Genomic DNA, 23,652 nt, shown 5'->3' with positions numbered 1-23,652 from the left:
TTGAAAGGCAGTATTAGATGCTCACCATATTTTTATTTCGCAACCTCCCCTCTCAGACCAAAAGCAGCACTCATTTGCATTCTTTGGTATTAATTGCTGAGAGGTACATCATAAATAATTCATCACAGCGCTCAAATTCTATTTCGAATGTCACAAAGGTTTTCTCTAGCTGTTGTGTGTTACATCTACCTTTTTGAGGTGAAGAATGGCTGTGTTTGAACCAAACCTTTGCTGACTTTTATTGGTCTCTTCTTTCTCTTCTTTTTATTTGAAAACCAAGCCTGGAGCCGTTAGGATCTGAATGATTTATTTTCTGTCTCTCAGGACCCCTTTCTCTGGGGTTCTTGTACACTTCTCTTTTGAGGATGCTGTAGTTTAATTTTAATTGGAAAAAGTAGCAGTTTCTTCTCGAATAAGAGGGTCTATTTCAACAATGCCATGATTCAAGAGCGCATTTGCCAGTAGTATTTCCTGTCCAAGACATAAGCAGAGCATATCCGCTGGACGTTGCACCCAACAGGTTATTAAAACAAAACTCTTCCTCTTCCAAAGTCTTCCTCTACCCTTGGTAGGTGTAATACCCACCATTATACCCTGTATAAAACATAGCTGTCTGATCCCAAATCACCAACATGCCTCAAAGCACTGTCGAGGACAACCTCACCTCGACCTGTTATCTGTAATTGTGTATTAGTGCGATATGGATAATTCTCACAGCCAGCTGACATTTACAATGATCTGCATTGGTCAGTGTTTTGTCCAGCAGTTGCACCTAAATAGAGAAACAGACAAGTTGAACTTAATCTACTCTGTTAAAGAGACAAAACACTGCCTGCAGATGAAAACGGGTGATATTTTATGGTCTGCTGTGTTCGGGATTCGTCACATAATGTAGTCATTTTGTGTCTTTTTTGCAATATATGATGAAAAGCATAGAACTGGGAAAAAAAAGATTGAAATGCAACCCAGCTGTCCTTTCATTCTGGTCTGGAGTAAGGCCAAAGGAAATCTTTTCAGCATACAGAAAGCAGTTTTGGTGGGTTTGATCTCAAAAGCAGCAAGTTCCCTTACACGGCCTCCACACCCACCTATCACTGTGAAGTAATACCTAAACAGCACGCATTGGCATTAAGGACTGGAAACTAGAAAGCAGCACTTCGTCTGACGTGTGTGGCCTTCCAGTGCTATTGAATTCAATTGGCAAGCTCACAAAGAGACAATTCATGCATCGCTGAATAGATTTTCAATTAAATATTTTGATACTAGAGTTATTTAAAGTGAAATTATAAAATATTCCATACAACATGGACTACTTAAAACCATTTTACAAAGCAGCCTATCCATCTTGTTGTACCTGTTTTCAATCATTCAGTGTACTTTTCTGAACTCTCGGTTTTGAACACTTTGCTGTGTCAAAGTCCAGCCTGTTTTATTCATTTTCTATAGGAAAAAAACTGTTCTGAATGAAGGCAGGCTCATAAATGTAAAACCTTTTTAATAATTTTGAAAAAAAAAAAAAAACTACTTGGGTTGTGTTTGGAAATCTGCAAAGAATGAATAGTAAATTCAGTGGACAGCAAGAGGTATGTCTGTCCTAAATCCGGTGAATAGCTGTAAACATAAAAGCAGCCAGCAGATCACACTCATATGGCCTCTCTCCTCATAGTTGCTTTTGTCAAATATAAAGCAGCGGCATGTACATTGCTGGTGCTTAAGCATTCAGTGGATAAAAGGTAGAGCTTGTTTTCCATGTAAGGGGACTGTATACATCTTTGCTTCTCATTATGGGTTTATTGCTGTTTGAGACTCATTATATACGCATTGGACACGTCAGGTTCCACTTGTGCTTATTCAGTAGTGCTGCTGATTACAAATTGTCCTATTATTCGAAATAGAACAGCGAGAAGTATCAGGTTCTTGCTGTGCACAGGAGGAAACCCGGTTAGCACCACCTCTGCAAACAAATTAGAAAATCTGACTTAACCATTTTTTAAAAATGTGGTCCAAACATCTGAGAGCAATTTTCCTTCCACTGGAACTGGAGAGTCACCTCAGAGTTTTGGAGCCCTTTAAATAAGCAGACCATCTGCTACACTCTGGCTTCCATCCATCCATCCATCTTTTACCACTTTTCCGTTTCTGGGTCGTGGAGGTGCTGGAGCCAATCCTAGCTAACTCTGGGCAAGGGCAGGGTCCACCCTGGACAGGTCACCAGTCCATCACAGGGCCAACACACAGAGACAGACAGAGACCAACAACCATTCACACTCAGACCTACAGACAATATGATCCCATTTGTGGTGACTGTAGCCTTGGGTTAGTTAAACAGTGACCTGTTTGGTCATTGAGAGTTATCGATGAAATAATTGTCTCCAATCCAAAGTGCTTTGGGTGCCTTTCTGGCTTATTTTAGAACAATGTAATTGAAAACTTTTACAATGTAAAAAAAAATAAAAAAATAAAAAAATAAACTTTGGTAGATTTGGCAGATTTTCTGTGTCAGAGACTGATATATACTATACTATCCTTATCCATTTTAACTCTCTGCACTAGAATATATATATGAGACACAGTTTTATATGTTTGAGTTTCTTGCTCTGTAAGTATTACAGAAACAAACGGAGGTCCCAGATTTAGTCCTTGTTCCTGGTTCTAAAATATAAATCTGTTGCTCTCCAGCGTTGGAGTAAGGTCACCACTATGCCTGAAAGACACACACTGCAAGTCAAAGGGGAATTTAGGAGAGCGAGTCAAACAAATTAGTCAAGAGCAGCGTGTGCATGTGTGTGCATGTGTGTGCATGAAAGAGTGTGTAGATGATCCCATTTAAAATTTGATGGAGAACCATTAAATTCTCCATCTATTTCAACTGCAAAATATTCAGCTCAAGTCTGTAAGCCCTCCTGGGTCCTTCTACATTCAGCTGTCATTGACGTGCCACATCCTATAATAATAGTTCCTCTAATGAACCATCGAGCGTAGGAGTGCAATTATTAATGCATGGAAGTGAGAGTCGAAAAAGAAAATTTGTTTTATAATGGGGCAAAAAAATTATACAGGTTGGCAAATACTTTGCACACACTATAGTGAAAACCTTTAAGTTAACCTTTAACGTTTAATACCACAGTTTTTGTTTTGTATACTCTGGTGTAGGTAATCGAAAGCAGGCGGGGCAAAGACTGTAGGGTTTGGTCTGAGGGCAATGTCTGAAACTTTGTCAGGCTATTACAGGAGCCAAGAAAGCATGTGGAAGAGTTAACACAGTAATTGGGCTAAAAATCAGCACAAACCTTACATAGCATTATCGTGTTATATGAATATTGGGCTCAAATAAAACTGGAAGTGCTGCTACTGTCTTATTGATAGAAATTGAAATTAGAAATGTCACTTTGCCTTGTTGAAAGCTGAGTTCGCAGAGCTATCCAGTGGAATGCCTTTCACACCTGATAAACTTTTACATTCATCGATAACAAATATAATCAGCCTGGGTTTGTTCTACTTAGAATGATCTATAACATCAGTGATTCTTACACAAATATGACTTTGATTAACAGCAATTACTTTAGCATTGTAATGGTGCATCGGAGCCTGCAGTGGGATGTGGCGTAGAGTATTTACAGAGACGGGAGTCGAGAGTAAAGCTTATGCTGAGGGGGGGGGGGGCATTAAAATCTATTCCCTTCCCTCTCCTTTCTGTTGTATCTGTCTATCCCTGCAGTCATCAGTGGGTGGACACTATTGCCTTTGATATACTGATTCACAAGAAAATGAAATGAAAGCAGTTTTGTTTGTATATGATATATCGCACTTGAATGTGTTTGATTTGTGTGTAACACTGATATCAAAATTACTGCGGGATCTCAGTTGGAGGTCAAGTTTTCTTAAAACTCATTGAGTTCATTAGCCTGTGCGAATTCAGATCGATGTTAAAGAATCAAGAGAGGAGATCCATGCTTGTGATTGGAACAATTTTTACATTGTGATTTTTATATTCGTATTTATGTATGTAGAGTGGTTGGTATACTGCCAGGTCACTCTTCTAAAAGCGATTTTAAAATATCAATGAGTTTCACCTGATTAAATACAGGAAAATTGCGAAAAGCTGTCTGGGTGCAGCACCCTTAATAAAAAGCATTTGGTCTGTTTCTGACTTAAGAGCTTTTAGTCAGGCTGTGGACTCAGTCACAGAAATGTATTTCTCTGATAAAATAGGATCGTTGTTGTCACATTGAAACATAAGACAGCTTTTTTAATCATCCGATCTTTGATCACACATTTTTATAGCTGATACAGCCTGTTTCATTTATGTTCAATACAACAGATAACAGATTGCAAACTTCAGCGTATTTCATTTCAAAGCTACGCTTTCAAAAATGTGCATTTTAATTCCTTAATATTTGGCTTTCAGAGTTTTTTTTGTATCTCTTTTTTCTTTTTTTGTCTAATACGATTTGTTGCCTATTTTCTGTTCCTGTGCAGATTTTGGCGAATATCATCATTTTCATGTGTGGAATAATGGCAGGGGCGTATCACAAACATCTGATGGAGCTGGCTCTAAAGCAGACCTATCAGGACACATGCAACTGCATCAAGTCCCCCATTAAGCTGGAGTTTGAGAAGAGACAACAGGTAAAGCGGCCAATCAGTCTTAATGACCAGTGAGTGGCTGAACATGTGTAGTTGGAGTATGATGCCAATGTCATGTAAGATGAAAGCATAAATGTCAAATCCAGAGCAAAATTACTCTTTCTGAAAGGTTTTTTGTGGAACTATATGATTTTTTTTTTTTTTTTTTAAATCAGCCTTTTAGTGTTACTTGCAAGTGCAGGATTGTCAAGGCTTCCATTCATTCCACTTTATTTCTATATATCTGCGCATCATATTGTTCATGACGTTTAACATTCTCTCTGCTAATGTTCCCTTTCCCAATCAAATTGAAAGGAAAGTGGTCTAGGAAATTGGACCTCACTGAAGCTGTCAGTGCTTGAGCTCTGTGTTAATGAAATGAATGTGTCCCCAAGAATTCAGGGTTTGTGTCTTAGAGAATGTGATAACTGTTCATGTCCGGGTGATAATCTTCCCTGGAGCCTACTGGAGGGCCGAATTATCTGTTAACTTTCTTTTTGAAAATCTTTGCAGAAGAAAACATTAAAAAGCAATGATGTATCCATGTTCAGCAAACACTTTAAATTGAGGTTATTGACTGAATTATCTGATATCCTCAGGTCTGTTCTTCTTTCATGTCTGCGTGTTTATATTTGACATGCATCTTTTTTCGTGATGTTGACAAGATATTGACACACTTTTTGTCATTCATACTGAAGTTTTCAACTTAACACTTGTGTAAGGATTACTTGCAAAGACAATATCTGAAATGCAGGTGATAAGGCCGAAGCAACATATTTTTAGTTACTGTGTAGGTGATTTTTCTTGTCTTCCCACAAAAATCTCTCTGATTCCTTTTTAACAGCCATTGAACGCCTGTCTAATGTCATAACCCCTTCGGAAAAGCCAACAAAGCAAAAATGAATGTAGCTAGCTACATGCAACTCGTTACCACAGCTGCTGCAGTAGCAGTTTGACGGGAGGAAGACGGTGAAAGCAGCTTCTGTGAGAGCCCAGGCTTGTGCAGATCATCGGTCTGCCGCATCCAGCCCGTATTATTACCACTGGAAATGCTTTTGGTCAAGTATTTTGCAGTGATACTGGAGTGCTGCTGTTGCATTACGACAGATAGTGGAAACTGCTGAGACATATTCCTCTTGGGTGCTCAGTGCACTAATAATATATGCAGATAGTTAATTGCTTTCATCCAAAGTGCCCCTTAGTACAGTGAGAGCATGCATTTCCAGTATAAGTCGCCAAGAGGGACTATGGGGGAATTCATCATACATCTAAAATCCTGGCAGAGATGATTAGCAGCCGCCATGGCCCTCTCATTCACATCAAACTTTTGGCGCCTCACTGACAGGGCTGGGCAATAATCAGTGGTGCAGAAAACCTTTCAAGCTGGAGATGGCATTAGCTTAATTAAATGTTTTGCTCCAATCTTGAGCTTCTCTTCATCCTAAAAGGAGTTTTATTTCCCAATTGCGCTGCAGGTTGGCTGCAAACTACTGTTGCCTCAAAGAGAAACAGTTGCTTAAGATGCCACTTAAGGTTTCAGTCTTTCCTCCGGTGGCTGGCAATAAAATAGTGAACACTGGAAGATTTATTTATTCATTTATTTTTTTTAGGTAATTATTACTCTTAGTCATACTAAGTCAACCTGACACAATTTTGCATGAAATTAATGGATGGTAATAACTTTTAATGTCCTTGTGTGATTAAAGGATGCATATATATTTTATTTATTTATTTAATTTTTTTTTTTGGGGGGGGGGCAAATTCAGTAAAATACTCATCGAAGACACATACACATCGACTTTGAATTAATCTTTTGTATGACTCGAGAGTAACAAGTCATCTCAGTGGGTGATTAGGCGCGACTGATTCGTTGAGGAACATTGACTCTGACAGCTTCATTTGTTAGTAAAGTCAAAGCCTTGTTTGCATTTTCATCAGTAATCACATTTTATTTTGGCCATGCCACAGACAGTGAGTGAATCTTTGGGGCATTGGATCAGGAAATCAGGAATAGGACAGCTAAAGCTCTATGGCTGCTGTCATCCTGTCCTGCAAATGTTTAATACAAAAAAAAGTAAAAGGTGCTAATTATTTTATATTACCTTGGTTTTCGTAACCATGCCTGTCCTGCTACTTCCACTTTGTTTATACACTTGCCATCAGGAGCGTCTCCTGTTGTCGCTGTTACCAGCTCACATTGCTCGTGTGATGAAAGCTGAGATTATCCAGAGACTGAAGGGTCCCAACTTCGGGCAGATGGAGAACACTAACAATTTTCACAATCTCTATGTCCAGAGACATACTAATGTCAGGTGGGTTTTATCTCTCTGTGGGACAAAATAATTTTTCACCATAAATGTTAAGTCGTTTTTAAAGCTATAGTTTTTCATTCAAAAATATTGTACGACAGTTGTTGTAGTATATTGATATATAAATGTGTGTATATTTTTCTATTCCCAGTATACTGTATGCTGATATAGTAGGTTTTACACGACTGGCCAGCGACTGTTCTCCTGGAGAGCTGGTGCATATGCTGAATGAACTGTTTGGGAAATTTGATCAAATCGCCAAGGTAAACATTTCTCTTCATTACCGGACCCTGACAAAATAACACAGTCTAACAAACTGTTTGCAGTGTGTGTGATTTTAGCATTCAGTGTCATCAACAGACAACACACTGTGTAGCTATAAGTTTGAATATACAAAGGGTTTGTGTGTGATTAAATAAAAAAAAAAAAAAAAGATGCATCTACTGCCTGTCTTCCGCCTCTGTATGTGCAGGAGAATGAATGTATGCGGATCAAAATCCTCGGTGACTGTTACTATTGTGTGTCTGGCCTGCCAGAGTCTCTGCCAAACCATGCCAAGAACTGTGTGAAAATGGGTCTGGACATGTGTGAGGCCATCAAGTAAGTCAGTTACATATCAATGCTGCTATAGAGCATCAGCACCATTTTTAAAAATACTGTTAGTCCGCATTTGGTCTCATTTCATGCTTCAAATAACTCCACACTGGTAAGTTTGATATATGCTACCACTCAAAAGTTTGGACACACTTTCCTATTCATTCGAATGAGAGACTTTTGACTGGTAGTGTACTTTTTTTTTTTTTAAGCCTTCAATGTCCTCACTAAGAAAAAGCAATAGAAAAATAATTTCTTCGCATTTTTATTTCCTTGGGGCAATAATAACAACAAAATCAAATAAAAAAAAAAAAAGTTTTTAAAATATAGGCCTGTACCAAACAGTTGAGATGACACTTCATGGTAAACGGATTAAAATGCATTGAAATATCAAAGTGTGCTCTGCGTAATGGTTGAGCAGGACACTAAAAGGTTAAAATGTCACCTGCTGCAAAATATAAATTGATGAGAAGGAAATATGCACAGTAGTGACTCATCCATCACACCTGAACCACGGAGAGACTAAATGGTACTAACTGTAACAAACATTATCTGAACTCTGAACTCTTAGCTGGAAACTAAAACCTCTCAAAAGTATTGTTTCACTTCCAGAAGTTGTCAGGTACTACTCCTGATGTTTCTAAATTGGTGGCACTTTTTGAGCTACATGTATTGAAACTTCCTTTCCAGATTGTAACACTTTGTGTTTATTGCCATTTTATCAGCTTCAACTGTGTCATTAGTGATAAGGAGTTCTTATCTTATCTATAGATATCAAGTCAAGAGGAATGGGAATTAACTGAGATAAAAAAAAAAAGACCAGCTAACATGAAATAACAATGTTTCTGACTGTGTAACTTCACAGGGTTTTGATACATATGCTAATAATTTACCAGTGATCAGATTGATGCTGTTTGTTATTGTTTAAAATGTCGTGGCAACTTTAGTTGGACTTCAGTCAAAGAAATTTAAAAGCATGAGTGGGATGCAAATTTGGTTCGCGGTGAAAAATGGAATTATAGTGTGGCGGGTTTGCCTCGCCCTGTTTTTACAGCGGTTCAGTTCTTTGAATGTACAACAGCGAGCACTGCATTTGTTCTGTCCGACATGAATACGTGGCTCAGCTGATTATTTTTTTTTTTATTGCTCCAGATGAATGAAAGTCTCTTTTCGGCGTTTGACAGGAAAGTGCGAGATGCCACAGGGGTTGACATCAACATGCGTGTTGGTGTGCATTCTGGGAATGTCCTGTGTGGTGTAATCGGGCTTCAGAAATGGCAGTACGACGTTTGGTCACATGACGTCACATTGGCCAATCATATGGAGGCGGGAGGTGTACCAGGGTGAGTGAATGAGAAATAATTTAGCTCTTGTTTTCATTTAATTAAAATATTATTATACTGAATTGGCAGTCCTCAGCGATGAGATTAAGCTGAACCACAATTAGCATTCACAGAAAATCTCTTTGTTGATCGCTCGTTGCCAGACGAGTCCACATCACTTCACTGACACTAGAGCACCTGAATGGGGCCTATAAGGTGGAAGATGGGGATGGACAGGAAAGGGACCCCTACCTAAAGGAGCATGGAGTCATCACTTACCTGGTCATCAACCCAAAGGTGCCTTATCATGTACAACATGTTCAACAAAACGAATATCAGGCACTGACTAAAATTCAATGAAGCACGATTTCCACGTATGCGCAGGTGGAGCGCCGGAGTCCTCAGCATCATTACCGCCCCAGGCACACTCTAGACGGTGCAAAGATGAGGGCCTCGGTCAGGATGACCCGCTACCTGGAGTCGTGGGGAGCCGCCAAGCCTTTTGCCAACCTGCACCACAGAGACAGCATGACGAATGAAAATGGGAAGATCAACACTGCTGTGTGTAATTTTTCCAACACGTGTCGATATGTAGATGAGGCAGAAGTTCAGTTGAAGCTTGTAACCCTTCCTTCTCCTCGTGCTCTGTGTCTAGGATGTACCGATGGGGCAGTACCACTTCCAGAGGAGATCAGAAAGGCAAGCTGCTCCTTTTTACAGCTGCAGCTTCAGTTGATCTGTGGCAGGATTATTCTAACGGCTAGAGGCTTTGATGTGTGTGACTAGTATAAGAATTTAAAAGATATTCTGTGTTTTTTGCCACCCATTACAGGACAAAGTCTCAAAAGAAGAGATTTGAGGAGGAATTTAACGAGAGGATGATTAGGACCTTTGATGGGATAAATGCACAAAAGTAAGATTTATCGTTTAAAGCAAGTATTAATCCGAGAATCATCGTTCATGCAGGATGCAGAGGAAATCATCCTAATGTTGATGAAATCTATCGTCTTTGAAAACTGCACTGCATCTGTAATTTGTGAAGGCATGCTGCAATGCCATAGAATATTATTAATATTTCTAATACCAGCTATACATGTTTTTAACATGTATGAGCATGGTGACCAAGTTCAGCCCAGCCCAGAGTAGTTAATGATTTAGTTAGTTAGTCAGTCGCAGTTTCCTGGTAAAATGAAAATGAAGACTAATACTGTTTGTGTGACCACATCAGCGAAAAATATTCTAACTCTAATAAGTTTTCTGGCCTTGCATTAAACTAGCTTTGACGTTGTTTCAAAAGGCGTCACACAAACACTGGAGATTTGTCACGTGAGGTTAACATTTAATGCTGAGTAGTTCATGGCTGTTAAAATGCATCACTGTGCCGACACGATGGAGAGGGAGTGTTTATTTCTCCACTTCAATTTAATTCATTTCAGAAAACACTTGATCTGCCCCTAAAGACCATGACGTACAATTCCAACTTGCCTTGCACTGTACTTAAAACCCAAAAAACTAAAAAAACTCCTGTGATTATGACGGCAGATGTTTACATAAACATGAAATGGTATAAAAAACAGTTTTGTTTGTTTTTGTTCAGCTGTTTTAAATTGTACCAACGTTTAGACAGAGGCCATGCTGAAAGGTTCGAGGTACTGCAATTTTAGAAAACAAGCGCAGAACCAGAAAGACGTGCTACTAGAAGGGTGTCAATCAATTTTGAGAAAAGTTGGTTCGTATTTGATATAGCTGCGCTGGAATGGAATATATTCACTTTTCACTTCTCAAATGTGAAATGAATTTTACTGTGTCTTCATGTTTCCAGGCAGTGGCTCAAATCTGAGGACATCCAGAGAATATCGTTATTCTTTCATAACAAATCCTTGGAGAAGGAGGTAAGAGGCTGTCTTCGGAAAGTAGAAATGTTTGAGTAGCTCCTGCAGAGAAAGTATTATGTCACTGCCTTATCTTTTTTCTCCAGTTACTATTTCTTGAAATCTTGTAAATAAAGAAACTTGAGATTCCCAGTTGCACACTCGAAATACCTTTTTAATAAGAGTTTAAAATTATTATTATTATTTTTTATTTTCTTTTTTTAGTACAGAGCAACAACCCTGCCTGCCTTCAAGTACTACGTCACCTGCGCCTGCTTAATATTTTTCTGCATTTTCATTGTGCAGATACTCGTCCTTCCAAAGTATGTGCACTTCATTTAAAACCATACGACTGTTTTTAATGCTATTTTACATATGCTAATGTGGAAAATGTATCTGGTGTATTTATTCTTATTCATTATACGTGGCTAAACTCGACTTCTATCTTTGCCTTGACCATTAATGTAAAACTAAGAGTTGTTCCATTTACATTTCACAGAGCGACGTTAAACTAACCAAGTAAATTTTTCTTTTCTTTTCTTTTTAGAACAACTATCTTGGGATTATCATTTGGAATGGCTTTTCTTATCCTCTCCCTAATTCTCTTCATTTGCTTCATTGGACACTTCCTGGTGAGTGAATAAGATTCCCCGCAGATGTTGCTGCTTTATGATAAAGCCTGCATTTAACCAGGACATGCCTGCTCTCTAATGTGACACTTCAGTGCTTAATGTTTGTTCTAATGTCGTACCAAAGGCACATGAGTGGTCAAAGTGCCCCTCTGGTCATCTCAACCGCCCATTAAGGGCATTTGCCATCAGCTTCAGTCCCCCACAGTTTAAGACAAGTGCCTGGTGTGACACTGTGGTGAAAATTAAGCACCTCTTCCCATTTCCTTGTTCAGCACATCCAATGTCCCTGAGAGAGCTCATGCACACAGCTGCTATGGTGGATGCCTTTATTTTTGCCCACAGACTCCTGACTTATCACCATCTTTGAAGTGAAATCATGATAAGTGATTTTGTCATATATAGACACTCTAGGGCAGCAAAGTACCTCACCTTTTTTTTTTGGGTTTAATTTAAAATAAATGAAAAGTTCAGAAAAAGGAAAAAAAAAAGGGGAGAACATGGGTAAGTTTCTATTAAAACGTACGAGCTAATGGAAATTCCATAACCTGTGAGCCTGCACATCTCTTTCTGCCCAGTGTCCAATTTTCAGTTCTTAACAAGAAAGAATCAGCGTTACGGCTCTGGTCTGTGCTCCCCTGGGAGGCTGCAAGGCTTTAAAATAAAACACAGCACTTGATAGCTGAAGTTGAGGAACCCGAGCTGCTTTATTGATGTTCATTTGACTTTGTAGGGTCTTTATCTTAGGTTGTGCCATCTACAATTCTGTGGAATTAAAAGAAATCATGTATAAAAATAATTTACAGCAAATTTGTGAATGGGGCCTTTGGGTTTTTCGTCAAGTGTATTTAAAATAATCCCATAATCTCCAATAAAGCATTTCAAGACGTAAGTTGTTTATCCATGTAACATATTGGATATTTTAAACAATGTCAAGGGAGATTTTTCCATTTGGGGAAAAAAAGAATTGGTCCCTTTTCGGTTTAATTATTGAATGCTGACAATGATGAGATTTTTAATGCAAATTATATTTGTTTACACATTTTGCACTCTTCTAATATAAGTTTCAATAAGATTAGGCAAAAACTAATTTTATAAAACCCCACAAGCGTGGTTTATTGCAATATTATTATCAGTACTGGAGGTGTACTTCAGAAAGGCAAAACATGTTTATTTGATGAAGAATCTTGAATTTATATTCGGCTGGTTGTGTGATTGGAACTTGACTGAATCCAATCCTAGCAGGTTTTTGTTTCTCACATTCTGATTCACCTAAATCATACGTCTCATTGTTGGGTTTACTAGTTTAGAGGAGAGAAGTTGTTTGTGGATACCACATTGACCTCAAAACAAAATGATGAGTTCCACCAGCTATGTATTCCTGCCTGTGCCTATTACAGTCTGCCATCTGCAGTTTGTATTGTATCGTAACGATCCACTCTGAGCTCCTCAAATGTCCCGTCCACACAGCTGGAGCAATGATCAGATATCACTCTGAGATGATCGGGCAAATGGGCCGTCTTGCATTCATTCATTCACCTTCTATTGCTTATCCATTTCTGAGCCGCAGGGGCTGCTTCAGCCAATCCCAGCTCTCTCTGGGTGAGGGCGGGGTCACCCTGGACAGGTCACCAGTCCATCAGAGGGCCAACACACAGAGACAGACAGAGACCAACAACCACTCACACTCACACTCAGACCTACAGACAGTTTAGAGTCACCAGTTAACCCAAACATGATTTCTTTGGACGGTGGGAGGAAGCCGGAGTCACTAGAATTTTGCTGCAATAATTTGGCAAAAAAGGGACACCAGCACATACCACCAAGGCTTAGCCATAACCACAACGGCCTATGTTAGCGTGTAACCCACATCCAGCTGGTTGGGAGGAAACCCACACAAGCATGGGGAGAACATTCAAACGCTGCAGGCCCAGGAACCGAACCTACGAGCTTCTTGTTGTGAAGCAACAGCGCTAACCACTACACCCCCGTGCTGCCCTCACTGTCATGCAATGAAACACATTTCTGCCAAAGCTCAGCGCTACAGAGAGGGCATGTTTTTGACTGTAGCAGACTCCGTCAACATTTCTCAGATCCTGAGCATAGTTTCTAAGTTTTGCTTTGTTTTTTTGCACCAATAAAGACTTAGCAATAAATAGCATATAAATGTAATAAAATGACAATGCAATATTTTTGACATGTAATGTGAGGAAAAAAAAAACCAACCTCAGTCATAAGGAGCTGCTTTAAGTGTGAGGTAATACCTTCGTTAGCTTTTGATGATTTCTAATCAAAGTTAGTGTAACATCATTAAAGCCTAACTGAAGGCTTTGTTCGTAGCTCAATATACTTCATATAGTATCATCTCTTTTTTTTTTATTATTATTTTATTTTTTTTATTGCATGCAGTTTCAAATGTATCACAGCATGCATCGTTACAATAATAAGCCCCCCGTCTCTAGATAATTGTATGCCTGCTGAACTTGTTGATTGACGCTTGTGGGGCAATTAGGAGCTAATCAGTAATAGGCGCTCCACTTTGTGAATGCTTTATACAGTCATTATTTATTTCACAGCAATCGTCCTTACTCAGCAGAGGCAATTAAATGGTTGGTTTTATTTTGTATATCCACGTACACGTTATTTCCCTGATTTGAAGTTGACTTGTGAGACAGTGTGTGCGTATATGTTTGTGTGTGCTTCTTCTTTGCGTGTTTGGATGTGTTTGTGACCTCTAATGTCTCAGCTACCAAGTCCTCTTATTTACTCATGATTTCTTTTCACTTTTTCTCTCCACATGCAGCACTGCAGTAAAAGCGCCTCCACTTCCTGGATGTGGCTGCTAAGGTCATCAGTCATTATTGCCAACAAGCCATGGCCACGAATCACACTCACCATGACAACCACGGCTCTAATACTGATAATGGCAGTCTTCAACATGGTAAGCTCCTATGTGCAGATACTATAGTAACGGAAGGATAACACAGCTATTTGGGAATCACTTGGGAAAAAAGTAACACGAGCCTTCAGATTGGTTGTAGGAAGTAATTAATGGTTGACGATAAACTAAAAGGGATTTTCTCGAAAATTGTATTCAACAAACATGCTGGCACTAATGCTGTGAATTAAAGTCGTTTTTTTTTTTTTTTTGTGTAACAAAAAAAAATGCAGTGCTTCAGCAGATATAGAAATCATTGTAAGCGGCGGTGGAGATAGTTGGTAGTTGAATAGTTTTTTAATAGTCTATTAAAATGCCAGCCGTTCATTTCTATATCCTCTTCAAACACACATTTTAGCCACACAATTAAATGTTTTCTTTTGCCAAGCAACCCATCTGTTGTCCAGCTGTTTTTTAAGACGCGCAGTGTTTTCCCTGTTTAGCAGTGTCAATGCCTTTAGAATGCATCGATAAGGGACTGGTATAAATAATATTCAGTTATTTTATTTCCTGTGCATTGATTATCTGATTTATGGAAGCAAAAAAAAAAAAAAAAAAAAGACAGAAAAAAAAAGGCTTGGGCAAAGGTGGGATCATAGCCCAAGGCTTGCGGGAAAGGTGCATGATAAAGCATTGTGTCAGGACCTTGGTGTACACACAAATCGATTTTAGAGATTATAATCTTGTTTTGCGCCTGACGTGGGCCAGTTGCTCAGGGCAGATGAACCAAATTAATTTGGCTTTGCTCAGCGGGGCAGCCAATCTTCATCCTATCCTGCAGGTTTTCTATAAAGGACATTATTGAATGGTTGTCACCATGGGTAATAAGATTTTTTTTTTTTTTTTTTTTGCCTCTTGCGAGTCTAATGTAGAGTTTGTTTGTTTGTTCAGTTGTTTTTTGTGGATGCTCATCTGCAAGTGTTTGCAATATGTATGTAATTATGAAACTTGTATTTTGTGGTTCTGTAGATTTGTTGTTTTGTTTTTTTTTTCCTTTTTGCCACAAAATAAGACAGGCCTTTATTTTAGCTTGACTCTGTGTTTTGTTTTTCGTTTGTTCGTTCTATGTCTAGTTCTTTTTGGAAGACAGTGTCTTGCCTCCGAGTCCTGTTAACAATTCGACCAATGAAACGCTGATATACCACAACGGACAACTAATTACCTTCACTGACAAGAACAATTTCTACCTTCCTGTAAGTGGTGATAAACATGAATATTGCATGATTTGCTGTAGATCAAAATATTTCCTTTGCCATCTATAATAATTTGGGCACCTGTCTGTCTTTCTTATGCGTGTCTAGTATTTAATTTACAGCTGCATCCTGGGCCTGATCTCTTGCTCAGTATTCCTGAGGATAAACTACGAGCTGAAGATGATCATTATGCTGACAGCTGTAGTGGTTTACAACATCATTATTCTCCAAACACATGCTTCCCTGCTCGATGAGTACAGCAGATTCCTTTACAAGAATGAAAGCTTGGACAGGTACGTGTGTAATGACAAACAAGGGTGAGTGGCAGATGGATACATATTCAAAATTGATGTTTATAATATGTAGGCAGCATGAAAAATCTTTTGAAAGCTGCGATGGGATAACGTGGAGGTGCTGTGGGATTCTCAGTTGAGTGGAAATCATAATCACCAAAAAGTTTAAGGAGAGAAAGAAAGTCCAACTCAAGGTCATCTTCTTGTTAGTGAGTCTGCAGGTGCCCAGAGGGGAGCTTTAGGAGGCACCAGTCCCACTTTCAGTCGATTCTCTCACTATCAAAATATTCTCCACGTTCTTATTTTTGCTTTCAACTACATCCTGCCCATCCTGAACCCTGCCAGTGTAGACTTGACTCAGAAACTACACTAAACATGCAGTGTAAGTCGTTTGTTTCTGCTGAGAACTGATTTCTACAGACCTGGGGCCTCATTTATAAAACTGTGCATAGGATCGTTAATAAAAGTGTGTGTAAGCCCAAAAAGCCATGGGTCAGCGTCATGATGAATTTATGTAGTCACTCCGACTTCTCTACCTGTGAAGCTTCTTTGGTTGCTTTGGATTTATATTTAGGATCGTTGTGCTCGTCAGGTTGCTTAGAGCTGCACACATGCTCCCGTCAAGTCTGTCTGTTTTTTATAGAGCACAATCTTTGCGTGGAAAGTGAAGTACGCCACGTTTAGAAATGAGGCCCCTGATCAACAGACGGAACGGAGCTCCTCCTGTCAGCTAAATTGTAGCTGACCTCTCTCTTATGTACTCTGTGTTTTCTAAAAGTACTTCAAAGCAGCTCTGTAGTGTGTGCATATACCAATTTTGGTGTAAAAATATCCACATTTACTGATGCGAGTAGCTGAAACAGCCAAGCGGGCAAAAACGAATCTGCCTCCAATTAAAAAGCTTTACATCACAATTATGACGTCTGCTCTTGGGTTTTGCTTTGAGGAGGTAAGGATGAAGTGCTGGTCTGACCGGACTGAGGACTTGAGGAGTTGTCATTGTTTAACAGTCTCCCTAATAATATTTTATTCACATCACACCGAAATAAGTAAAAGTAAGAGTGAGAAGTAGTTAGTATTTAGCATTTGGATCAATTACTTTGTTCAGGATTTCCAAACTTACAGGGACCCTCTGAGACACAACATGTGCAATTTCACATTAGTCATATAAAAAATTTCCTGCAATTACGGCAAATAGTGGGAACATCCAGTAAACCAAGAAGAAAACTATTAATACTTGAATATATGCAAACCAACTCTGAGCAGTGAGGTCTAATCCCATTTTCTCAGTGTGTTCCCATGGGTGAAAATGGAGAACACTCATTTTCTATCAAGTGGATGAAATGTAAATGACAAGTTTTGTGCGGCTGCGATTATCTTCTAAGTCAAGTTAGTCTTCTCTCGGCAGTCTGTCAACCTAAAAGTGATAGTTCAGATTGTTTGATGTGATGCTGTATGGGCTGCTTATCTTTAATCAGTGTTTGAGCTGCAGGAGATTCAGATGAGCACACTGTCAGTGTAGAGAAGCAGCAGGAAGCAGCGCGTAGAAGCTGACTGACTGTTGCGCTGGACAGTGAACATCTGCCAAAACGTGAGGCATGTTTATCTGAACCAAAAAGTGGGTACAACACACAATCCCACACCAAATATCCCAAAGTACCACTTTAAATAACTATGTGAGTTGTGAGTTTCCAAACGGAATCAAATTTAACAACACTTTGGCTTTTTGCAGAAGTTTCCCTGTGAACAGGGTGAGGAGGGATTTAGAACACATACCATTGTTCGTTAGAAGGCAGAGATATAAAACTCTGTGTGGGTGGTACTGACTTGAAGCTGCTGAATGAAACATCTTGGTAAGACAGTAGAAAAAAAATCCTTCACACTGTATGACCAGCATCAATCTTAACAGATGAACGGAGAGTTTGAATGCACCAATTTGCTAAAACTTGAGTACCGGGTAGCCAACTCTAATTAGTTTCCGTGAATATGCTCCTCAGCTGTTGCTGTCCTTCACCCAGTTTTCCTTAATTGTTCCACGCTTAGTTAATTCACTTGAATTTATATTCCACACCATATGCCTACAGGCCTCTGTGTTGTCAGCGGCTCAGGAAATAAGATGTGTTTAATAATGCCTAATAAGTGTCAGCTGCATAAATGAGGTAATTGAGGAATGAAATCAGTTTCTTTAAGACATTTTAAGGGAGAAGTCTTCCCCATGGATTTGTCACACATGCCATGTGGTACCACATAAGGCCAAGCAGTGACATTTGCTGAATGGAAAACAGTCCTCTGGGCCAACTCAATCAGTGTGGTGTGTTGTGTTGTGTTGTGTCTTCATTTGACAGTGTAGGAAAGTCTGCTGCTGAGCAAAGCACCAGATGGAAACTGGGAGTTTGATGATTCAAGACATTGATGTGAGCCGGGGAATCGTAGAAAGCTGTCCAACATTGGTAACCGTCCAGAGTATCTCATGCTAGCCTCAGTGATTGTAAGAAACATCCATTGACCCTCCCCCCATGTCATGATAAAACTCACTCAGCTGTATCAGAGAAGAAATATCAAAGTTCCTCAGATGAGCCATTCTCAGCACATGCTGGAAATATTGCACATAGTAGCTGTTTAACTTTGACCAGAACTGGGTGAACTGTTAATTAAAAATGTAATAATGTCTAGCAGCGTTTTAAACGTGTGTGACACCGCCTCTCACAACCAGCACCACCTGTAGAGCTGCAGCATAACATCATTAGTGTAAAAACCGGGCATCCCCGTTGTCAGGATGGGGCTACATAAAATGTTGCATGCTGGTACGGCACAGAGTTCAGAGTCTTTTTTTATGTTTGTCATTTAAGCAAATGTTAGATAGAGATAGAGATAGGGTTAGGGTTAGGGTATTTGTTGGTTTAACTAAAACGAAATTGAGTTCAGAGGGAGTTGTCCTGGACATTATGACATCACCCATTGTGGTTTCTCTTTTCATAGCAGAAGGACGTCCTGAATGTTTGAATATCTGAAATAAAAGAAGTTGGAGCCTTGAGCATCAATCACTTCTCATCAGTAGAGGCGTCATCAGATGATGCTGCCACTTGAGAGCTAAATTGTGTGAGGAGTTTCTTTGTATCACCTTTGTGGCAACTTGTAGCTTTTCTTTGCGGAGCGACTGAAACAGGATACGAAGTTTTGACTCCTGCCAGGCTGATAAACTTCTCACAGCTTTGGTCAGCGATAATACAAAATCAGAGAATTGGAAATTCATTATGAAGAATTATTACTTTTTAGCTGCCTGTAATAATCAGGTGGTGTTCTACGTTCCTGCTTTTCCTCTTCACCTTAAACACACCTTACAATTTTTTAATTTTTTTTTTTATTAATCTTTTAATTGGATGTGCTCGGATGCAAACGGATATAAGGGTGCAGCAGCCCGACACAGAGAGAGTACACAAACAATTCTTTTTCAATTTCTTTGAGGAAGGTCAGATACCTTCTCGGTGCATTGTGCCGATGATGATGCAGCCCATTTGACGGAAGCAGCCACCCCATTATTCTCTAAGTAGGAAAACATCCTGGCTTCCTGTCTGTGTGCTTTCCATCTCTGATTTGTCTTCAAATAAAACCTCCCTAACGTGCCATCTGTCCTCAGTCATCGCCTCTCAATGTGTGGAGAGAATTCATTAGTCAATGAACCAGGCGAGGGGAGGACTTGCAGTTTCCTCTGCTGTATGCTGAGCTCTGCACTAGATAAGAGTGGAGTCCATTAATATGCAAATACGCTTGCAGGAATTAGGATGCAAGATTTCAGTTTAAATCTTATCACACGTTCAGAACTTAAACAGGGACAAGCCAGTCTCCTTTTAAAGCAAAACAAAAAATGTTTACATTGTGACTTCAAGGATATGAAATTCTGCAAAATGCACTCGTGTTCATGGGTTTGAGCATGTGCACAGCCGAATGTGTATGTTCTCCCAGCTTTACAGTGCAGTGCATGTACAGTACACTACACACGCACAATGGCTGCAGCTTGGCCGGCTGCTTATTCTGATGTTCTATTTTTAGACATACGGTGCCGGAGGGATGGGAGCTTGTGGTGTATTTGCACCGCTGAATCTTCACATATCATGAACACAATCTGTTTAGCGTGTCTTAATGTTTCTGTTGAGTGCAACCTAGCGGAGATTCAGCCAGGGGATGCAAATGGTAAACAAGCTCGTGTAGGAGCGAAGCAGAAGTGACAGCCTTAAACTAGTGACAGCTTGGAATAAAATGGTCTGCTAAGCAATCATGTGACAAATGTCTGAGTCTTTGGATTTTTAACGGAATGTCTTGAATCATGTCTCCCTTTTACCTTTTCTCACCCACTGCTAAACTTTACTCCCCCCTCCTCTGATCTCTCTGCCTTTATCTTTTTCACAAAAACACATTCTTTCCTTTTTCTCCGGCTTTCAAGACCAGGGGTTCTCAAAGACCTGAAGTCTATGGGCTCTATCTCCCTCTTTATCTTCTTCGTCACTCTGCTCGTGCTCGCCAGACAGGTAAGTCCACGCTATAATAACTTGAATGATGTTACTGAAAGTCTCTGAAAGAAATGGTTTTCAGCTTTCCTCTTGCATCAGCACCAGCATTGCCCTCTTGGTTTCCTTCGCTGCACAGTTATTTTTCTGTTTTGTTCCTTGTTGATTTTGATCTCGCAGTTCCTTCTGCATGTGCTCTTCTGTGTTGGCTGTTGGCGCTGTAAGAATGTGACGACTGCAGCGTCAGACGCTTTAATGTTATATCCTCTACATAACTGACACCGCTCCTGATGAGGGACTCCTTGATCCCCCTCCACCATTATTGGTCTCTCATGCATGAAAACAATTGACTTTGATGTCGTGCCTGCCGTGCCAGAGGTAGAGCTTCTAGGGGATTGCACCCGGGTCAGTAGTGCGAGTATTTTTCTCCAGCAGCACCACAGCAAGCTTTAGATTTTTGATGGAACGACACTGCTGCTTCTCGCTGCCCCCCCCACCCACCCAACGTGTATCTTAGTTAACAATATTAATATATTGTAGATATAATTTAAAATAGTTTTTTATTGGACAGCTCCCAGTCTTTTTCCAAATCAAACTCACATTTGCACAGCCTTTCTGCTGCTGTGCACACGGGCCATCTCAACACCAGTGCCAGTGCTTTACATCAGCAAGGCTGCTGCTACTCTGGTAAGAAAAGCCCAGAGAAGCAGGGACCAGAGAGACCACTGTGCAGAGCGGTGTGGACTTTACTCCTGTTATTGTACGCCGTGAAAAATTCTCCACTGCAGGTTAATCACTGTACAACATCAGGAAGCTACCTCGGCACCACAGTTCAGTGTGGAGAACAAAGTACAAGCAGGCCAAGGAATGTGTGCAGCGTGCACAAAAGGACTCTAATGAAAGTGTTGTATATTAAGGTTCATCACTGCGAATCATTAAATAGGACACTGTCGATCCTGTGGCCTCTCTTGTTTCCTGGAAGAACAGCAGCAGCTGCTTTTTCCTCTGTGGGGATTTAACAGTATGCACGAAAACATACTGAACACATGAGTCAATGTACTGGTCCTGTGACTAATCCACTGCCGAACTGTTGTTACATGCACAAAGAAATGTATTAGGACAACAGGAATCTGCCACACAAAGCATCAAACAGCAACTGCCACTGGATTTTGATACCAAGTAATATTAAGCTGTTTGAGTGTGAATGGCAAATAAATGTATTAGCAGAAGACAAATTATTGACGTGCCCAACTAAATGAAAAGATATCAGGTGCAGCCATCTGCACAGCAAAAGCAATCGGTCTCACATGCTGCTCTACATACACAGCCTCTGAACCCCACTCACCACTTTTTATGCTCCCTAACTGTAACAAGAAGTAGTTTTTCTGATCTCAAATCATGTTTTCTATGCTTGTTCATTTTTCTGACAAACATCCACTTTCTTTCAAATCAGCACCTTGCTCAGAAAGAGGATGAAATACTCGGTTGTTTAGTGCTTCAAACTAAATTGAGTATCACATTCGGCCTCGTACTTTGGATATTTTTCCATCTGTCCTGAGACATCCCTCTTGCCTCGCTGTGTCTCTCCACATGTCGTGTTGTTAACGTCGTGCTGGTGATCACTTTCTATTTGATCTCACTGGCACCAACCATATTTCAGTCTGTCTTGATGTAAGTTCTATGAATTTCAAAGTCAAAGTTTCTCTTCTGTCTTAAAGTCGTGGAAAAAGTTCACACTTCAGATTTTTCTCTGTGACTTGATGGAAGCAAGCTGTACAGCTGTACCTTCAGTCTCTTCACCTCTGTGTCCTCTTGTAACAGAATGAATATTACTGTAGGTTGGACTTCCTGTGGAAGAACAAGTTCAAGAAAGAGTGCGAGGAGATCGAAACCATGGAGAACCTGAACCGGGTTTTGCTGGAGAATGTGCTGCCGGCTCATGTTGCAGAACACTTCCTGGCACGCAACTGGAAGAACGAGGTACGCATATGTTATATATATTTTTTTCTCTCCGTTGTGCTGCAAGATTATTCAAATTGCACTGTTAGGAACAGCAGCAGGAATGATGTATTGTGGTTTCACAGAGGTCCTGTTGTGCCAGTGGCTCTATGCCAAGATCCATTATAATCATCAGCTCTGATAAGGCTCTTACCACAAACCAAAATCTATATTTAAAGTCAATACAATAATAATTTGAAATAATGTGCATACTTTATTTCTTATTTTGCTAAGTATGTTTATTTTCGATCCACCCATTAACCAAAGCATATATTCTGAGCAAAAGCACTATCCAAGAGGTATTTCTCAAAGTCTTGTTTACTTTTGCTTTAATGATGGCATGCCAAAGGTTTCTGCAAGACCCGGAGTGAACAATTGAGTATTTTGACTTGCACATAAAGAACCTTGCAGTAAATAGGAAATACTGGAAACGAGGTCATTTGCTGTTTAAGATATTCAGAGAAAAAATTCAGGTGATCAGTTTACAGTTGCAGCTTTTTATAATCATTTATTTATCATAAATTAGCTGTGATGACTACAAAACACTGAAGAACATGAGGTAGATGAATTTGTTGATGTCATTAACTTCCCTGTGAGGCTTTCCTCTTCATCAGTCTCTTCAAATAAGTCAGCAAATGACTCATTTTCAAGCAGGAGTAGAAAAAGTAAGTAAATAAATAAATAAATAATGGTACTACTGATCTTATTTCCACCCAAATGTTTTCAATATTACTGTTGATGGTTTCTGATGAGGCTGACTAAACCATGATTAATAAGCTGAACCACGTCATGTGACCTCGATGCTAATACCAGACAAGACTTTTGAGAAATGTTGACTTCATTTGGTGAAAACCTTACCAAATGGTTTTCACCAATACAGGAAGGTAAATTAAGAGTTTGTATCTCCCTTTGTTCATTACGTGTTTAAGGAGCATTTTGCCTTTCAAACTGATTTCAGAGCAACAGATTTTGGGGGAATTTAGCTTTTTTATTTGGTAAGTTTATTGTCTGCAACTGTGATCCTACTGGAAACTGTTTTTAATGAGTACGGCCCAACACTTTAATCTTAAATCTAAATGAAAACTGTCACGTCATCTGCATCCAACATTTATGTGTGTTTTATCTACAGTGCAGCTCTGTGGTTTGTCAGTTTGGTCACTTTGTTTTGCAGCTGCCCATTCTAAAGTTGTGTGTTTTGTGTTGTGCAGGATCTGTACCACCAGTCCTACGACCTGGTGTGTGTCATGTTCGCTTCTATCCCAGACTTTAAAGAGTTCTACACAGAATCTGACGTCAACAAGGAAGGACTAGAGTGCCTCCGGCTCCTCAACGAAATCATTGCTGACTTTGATGAGGTAAATGACCCTCATGTTT

The 23,652-nt window shown here is 39.7% G+C and overlaps 1 protein-coding gene across 1 annotated transcript in view; it reads left to right on the top strand.

Moving 5' to 3' along the window:
- The window catches only part of adcy2a (adenylate cyclase 2a), a 48,086-nt gene that overhangs the window by 20,577 nt on the left and 3,857 nt on the right, over nt 1-23,652 (top strand). The window contains exons 4-21 of the mRNA XM_029503500.1: nt 4,480-4,629; nt 6,790-6,938; nt 7,087-7,198; nt 7,408-7,535; nt 8,714-8,872; nt 9,016-9,148; nt 9,236-9,412; nt 9,507-9,550; nt 9,684-9,764; nt 10,674-10,743; nt 10,948-11,045; nt 11,270-11,354; nt 14,155-14,292; nt 15,363-15,482; nt 15,591-15,775; nt 20,217-20,301; nt 22,102-22,260; nt 23,487-23,633. Of these exons, the coding sequence (XP_029359360.1) occupies nt 4,480-4,629; nt 6,790-6,938; nt 7,087-7,198; nt 7,408-7,535; nt 8,714-8,872; nt 9,016-9,148; nt 9,236-9,412; nt 9,507-9,550; nt 9,684-9,764; nt 10,674-10,743; nt 10,948-11,045; nt 11,270-11,354; nt 14,155-14,292; nt 15,363-15,482; nt 15,591-15,775; nt 20,217-20,301; nt 22,102-22,260; nt 23,487-23,633 (2,220 nt within the window). The remainder of the gene's footprint in view (nt 1-4,479; nt 4,630-6,789; nt 6,939-7,086; nt 7,199-7,407; nt 7,536-8,713; nt 8,873-9,015; nt 9,149-9,235; nt 9,413-9,506; nt 9,551-9,683; nt 9,765-10,673; nt 10,744-10,947; nt 11,046-11,269; nt 11,355-14,154; nt 14,293-15,362; nt 15,483-15,590; nt 15,776-20,216; nt 20,302-22,101; nt 22,261-23,486; nt 23,634-23,652) is intronic.

This window comes from Echeneis naucrates, chromosome 6 (assembly GCF_900963305.1).
Source record: "Echeneis naucrates chromosome 6, fEcheNa1.1, whole genome shotgun sequence".
In the NCBI taxonomy this organism is placed as follows: domain Eukaryota; kingdom Metazoa; phylum Chordata; class Actinopteri; order Carangiformes; family Echeneidae; genus Echeneis; species Echeneis naucrates.
The sequence above is the reverse complement of the archived record's forward strand: the minus strand, read 5'-3'. Positions and strand labels throughout refer to the sequence as shown.